At 42.6% G+C, this 4,385-nt stretch overlaps 1 protein-coding gene across 1 annotated transcript; it reads right to left on the bottom strand.

Annotated features, from left to right (window-relative positions):
• Nucleotides 1–852: 852 nt before the first annotated feature.
• LOC124688751 (G-type lectin S-receptor-like serine/threonine-protein kinase SD2-5) lies at nucleotides 853–3,297 on the bottom strand. Its single transcript, XM_047222386.1, has one exon. The coding sequence runs from the start codon at nucleotides 3,295–3,297 to the stop codon at nucleotides 853–855; it is 2,445 nt and encodes an 814-aa protein (XP_047078342.1).
• Nucleotides 3,298–4,385: the final 1,088 nt, after the last annotated feature.

Here is a 4,385-nt window from a genome sequence, read left to right as displayed (position 1 = left end):
GTTCAGACTTGCTCCTTTTTTTTTTGTTTCTTTTTCTGTTGTGAACTTTGAAGTCTGAACTTGAGTGCATATGAAACAGGAAAATCAGTATTTTTGCAAGCAGGCAAACCAGGTTGGTTAGTTGGCGCAGGTTGATTCGGAGGCATAAGTGTCGTCGGCATTCATGGCTGTATACCTTTTGCATTGCTCGGTGCCTCGGTGAATCTGGATTTTTGTAGGATATATCATGGTTTTTCGTGTTTTAAGTACTCTAGCCATTTGCCATAGTTCTTATGTATTGTGCTGCAAGACAAACAATTGTGTTGTCCTCGTACTATATCATATCATATACCAAAGAGAAAACGATTTTTTTTTTTGGAAAAAATATGCATATCGCTGGAGGTCTAGCAGTATATCACATTATATTTTGTCTTCTGAAGCACAGTTGCCTATTCTGCCCATTAACGAAGTTTATTTTAGTCTATGTACTTGCCATTCGTCGTATGTATGCCAATGTAGTTTTTCTTGCGTTTGCCTATGTAGATGTCTTGAGTACAACTATTGTACTGAGTTAGTAGGCATGAGTTGATCCGACGAATACACTTGTTTCCCAGGCCAAAAAATTCTTTATCGTTGGGTCTCAGCCTCCCAGGTAGGCCAGTGAAAAACACACTACCTTGGATTTCTTCATCGAGGGTAACTAGTTTTTCATCTTTAAAGGTACAAAACCCTGAGGTACAAATAATCAAACGTATTTACATTGCCCAGAAAGTTCTTTTGGTGTCATTTCAAACATAATTCCATTGTACAAATATGATAGAGTACAAAATCCAAAGTGCATATTTTGAATTTCTTCTGCTCTACCCACCCGTTTCACCTTGGGCCAGATAATATAGATGCTTGAGATGGAACTGAATATGTTGACGGATTATCTTGAACAAACATGAGTGAATTTGCATCAAAAGTCTGTATGCTAATCGCACCTTCTAATACCTTGATCACGACTGACATTGAAGGCCTTTGAATGCAGTCATGTTGTAGGCACCATATTGCGAGCTTCATCATTTGAACTACTTCCTCTTGGTGTGAGACCATATCATCACTATGTTTGTCGATCAGATCAATCAATTGGTTGTTTTGAGCTTTCTGTCGTAAGAGATTTATGAGCTGAAAATTCTCCTCAGGCTGAGAGTTGTCAATATTTTTCCGTCCAGTTACTATTTCCATGATGACAACTCCAAAGCTGTAGACATCAACTTTTTCAGTGATCCGTGACGTCAACCATTCGGGTGCCAGATATCCGGGTGTTCCTCTCATCATAGTCACTACCTTGCTTTGATCCCTATCTATTAGCTTGCATAGTCCAAAATCAGCCAATTTGGCATTGAAGTTGTCATCCAACAGAATATTTTGTGGTTTGATATCCAAATGAGCAATTTTCCGCCTGCAGTCCTCATGAAGATAGCATAGGCCCTTGGCAATATCCTGAATGATATTGCAACGTGTGCACCATTCAAGAGGGGCCTTATTATCTTGGTAATAGATCCACCTGTCCAGCGACCCTCTTGACATATATTCATATACCAGAAGCCTCTCAGACTTCTCTACACAAAAGCCAATCAGCCTGACAAGATTGATGTGTTCAATGCTACCAATAGTCTCGACCTCTGCCAAGAATTCTTTCTTTCCTTGTCTAGCACCTTCTAGACGTTTCACTGCAACTCTGTTTTCACCCAATTTTCCTTCAAAAACTGATCCAAACCCACCTTCTCCGAGCTTCTTTCTGAACCCTTCTGTGCATTCGCTCAACTTCTCAAAAGAATACCTCGTCGGAGTTCCAGGGAATTGATCAAACTCAAATTCTTCATCTTTCTTTTCATACTTTCTCCTTTGTTTATAAAGAGCAACAAAAATGACAAACAATACAAGAGCACTAGCAGCAGAAAGTGTAGCAACTAACGTCACATTCACGTTGTTTCCAATTGAGGGGCTGGACTGCACCTTCGATTTGTTTTCATTAGAGGGGCCAAGTTGCACCTTTATGTAAGCAGAGGAGTTGTAATCAATATCAGGCTGTATTGATTTCAAGGAAAATACCTTAGTCACCCACACACAATCTCCATGGGGAACATTCCAGTTATATCTAAACGTAACGGCCATGCATGAGCAGTTCTTCAAGCAGGCTTGCTTACAGTCATCAATGCTTGTTGCATTCACAACAATGTGGCTGTCGTCGAAGTAAGAGATGTTGGGAAGGGTCAAGAGCCGATGGTGTCGTATTTCTCGACACAAGATTGGAGTTATTGGTGCGCAACCGAGATTTGGCTTCCGTTCATCCACTAGTTTGAAGTAGCTTGAACTTGAATTATTCTCAAGTGGACAGCCACATTGCCCCTCTGTGCATATACCATACTCCCCACAGACCGTTGGGTAATCACAAACATCCAGCATGTCCATTACGTCAAACACCGTTGTCCAGTCACGGCTAGACCATGACCATTCATACAGTCTCAAGTATCCATCTGAATCTAATCTCATGTACTGGGCCGTGGATACAGCAGTTGGCAATGTAATATTGCTTTTAGAATCTGGCCCTGGCTTCCCAAAGGTGGTGAGGCTTCCATTCATGAATGTAACCTTTGTTGGATAATGTCCTGTTTTGTTTTGTCCCATGAGATCCGAAAAGTAGCGCTGTGGTGGTGTGGATTCAACAAAAGCATATAATCCATCTCCCTGTACAGTGATGTAGAAATGATTTGTTGCAGAAGTGTTTGATGTGAGCCTCATACCTTCCACAAGTGACTGCCCAAGGACAAGTGTGTCCGTAGGATGGGCAAAGGACTGCCACACAGTTGCCTTCGTGTGGTCAAACAACACCAGATTGCCGATCTCTGTGATCATCATGCCAGTTACAGATCGGCCTGCACTATTGCTTGACCAGACGTGGGTACCATCAGCATCGCGGAGAACCAAATTTCCATCTGTGGTGAATTCAAGGGTGGAATTCTCTTTGACAGGGTGATCCCGGTTTGCAGACCAGACAATCTGCTGAGTGAACATGTCGCCCATGGATAACGCAAAAATGAATTCGTCACAATAAGATGTCGATATAGAGGAGGTACAATAGAACCCTGCGTCAATTTCAAGCTCAAAGTCAAAGTCAGGTATAACAGTGGTGCCGATGCTGCGGCTGTCGACGTCTTCGAAGAAAACGAGGCTGTTGATCCAAATTGTTGAGGGTTTGGCTATAGAATTCGAGGCCTGCGCCAGACAGATTGTGGCTTCAAGCACGAGGAAGAAGAGAATGGCATGACCCATGACTCTTCAAGCGAAAACTGTAATTAAATAAATATATCAGTTAGTGCAAGGAGGAATCTAGCAAGTAACTCGATATGAGCGTCGCACCTAATGATACTCAGCCGCAGACGGAGAAGACGTGATCACCGGAGAGATGGCCGATCAGCTCACCGAGGTACTTTGGAGTAGCTCTGGGATTTCCGGATATGTGAGGCCGTGATGGTTGTGTTTAGTCCCAAAGTGCCCACTGGCTGAGTAAGTGGCTGTGCGCTTGTGCCGACCCCAGTAAATGCAAGTCTCAGTCGTTCGTCAACAGGTCTCAGTCTCAGTGGGTTGGTCGTATGAGTTTACCGCTCATTCCTGTTAGACGAAAGGAAGCAAACCATGATGTGCTGCATTTTACCAAAACTACTATTCATTAGTTTGAGTGGACTTGGGTCGGCCTAAGTTTCACCATCACAGATGATTTTCTGTAAAAGTTGTATGCTTTGTGCTGGTATAGCAAAAGGGTCTGATCAGGAGACAGGACGGGAGCCGTCCGCGATCACCGAGTAGCCTATACTGCTCTTGGTGAGAACTGATGGTGATAACGTCGGAAAAGGTTAGTCATAATCCGCCTGGAACGATGGATACAAGTTAATTAGTAGAACCGGTGTGTTAATTTGGTCTAGTGTTTGCCGCTTCCGATTTCTACCAGTAGCTTCGTAGTAAGTTAGCCTTGTTGCTCTACGAGTTTCTAGTACTACATCAGTACGTTGTGGTGTTTAATTGTTGGTACCTAGATAGAACCGTGCTGAAAGCAGCGGTGATTAATTTCTGTGTTACAGCGAGTGTTTAGTGCATTTCCAGTAAGAATTATATATATTGACTGTGTTGTGCTTCAGTAACAATTTTATGGAAATTCAGTTTTATGCATGATTGCCAGTAGTTCAGATGAGATGATGAAGGAATCCGAGCATGGGGTTCGTAATCTGTTGGATCCATATTGTTCAGACTTGCTCCTGCTTTTTTTTCTTTTCTGTTGTGAACTTTTAAGTCTGAACTCGAGTGCATATGCAATAGGCAAATCAGTACTTTTGTGAGCACGCAAATCAGGTTGGTTAGTTGAC

This window comes from Lolium rigidum, chromosome 2 (assembly GCF_022539505.1).
Source record: "Lolium rigidum isolate FL_2022 chromosome 2, APGP_CSIRO_Lrig_0.1, whole genome shotgun sequence".
Lineage (NCBI taxonomy): Eukaryota > Viridiplantae > Streptophyta > Magnoliopsida > Poales > Poaceae > Lolium > Lolium rigidum.
This window is presented reverse-complemented; position numbering and strand designations above follow the sequence as displayed.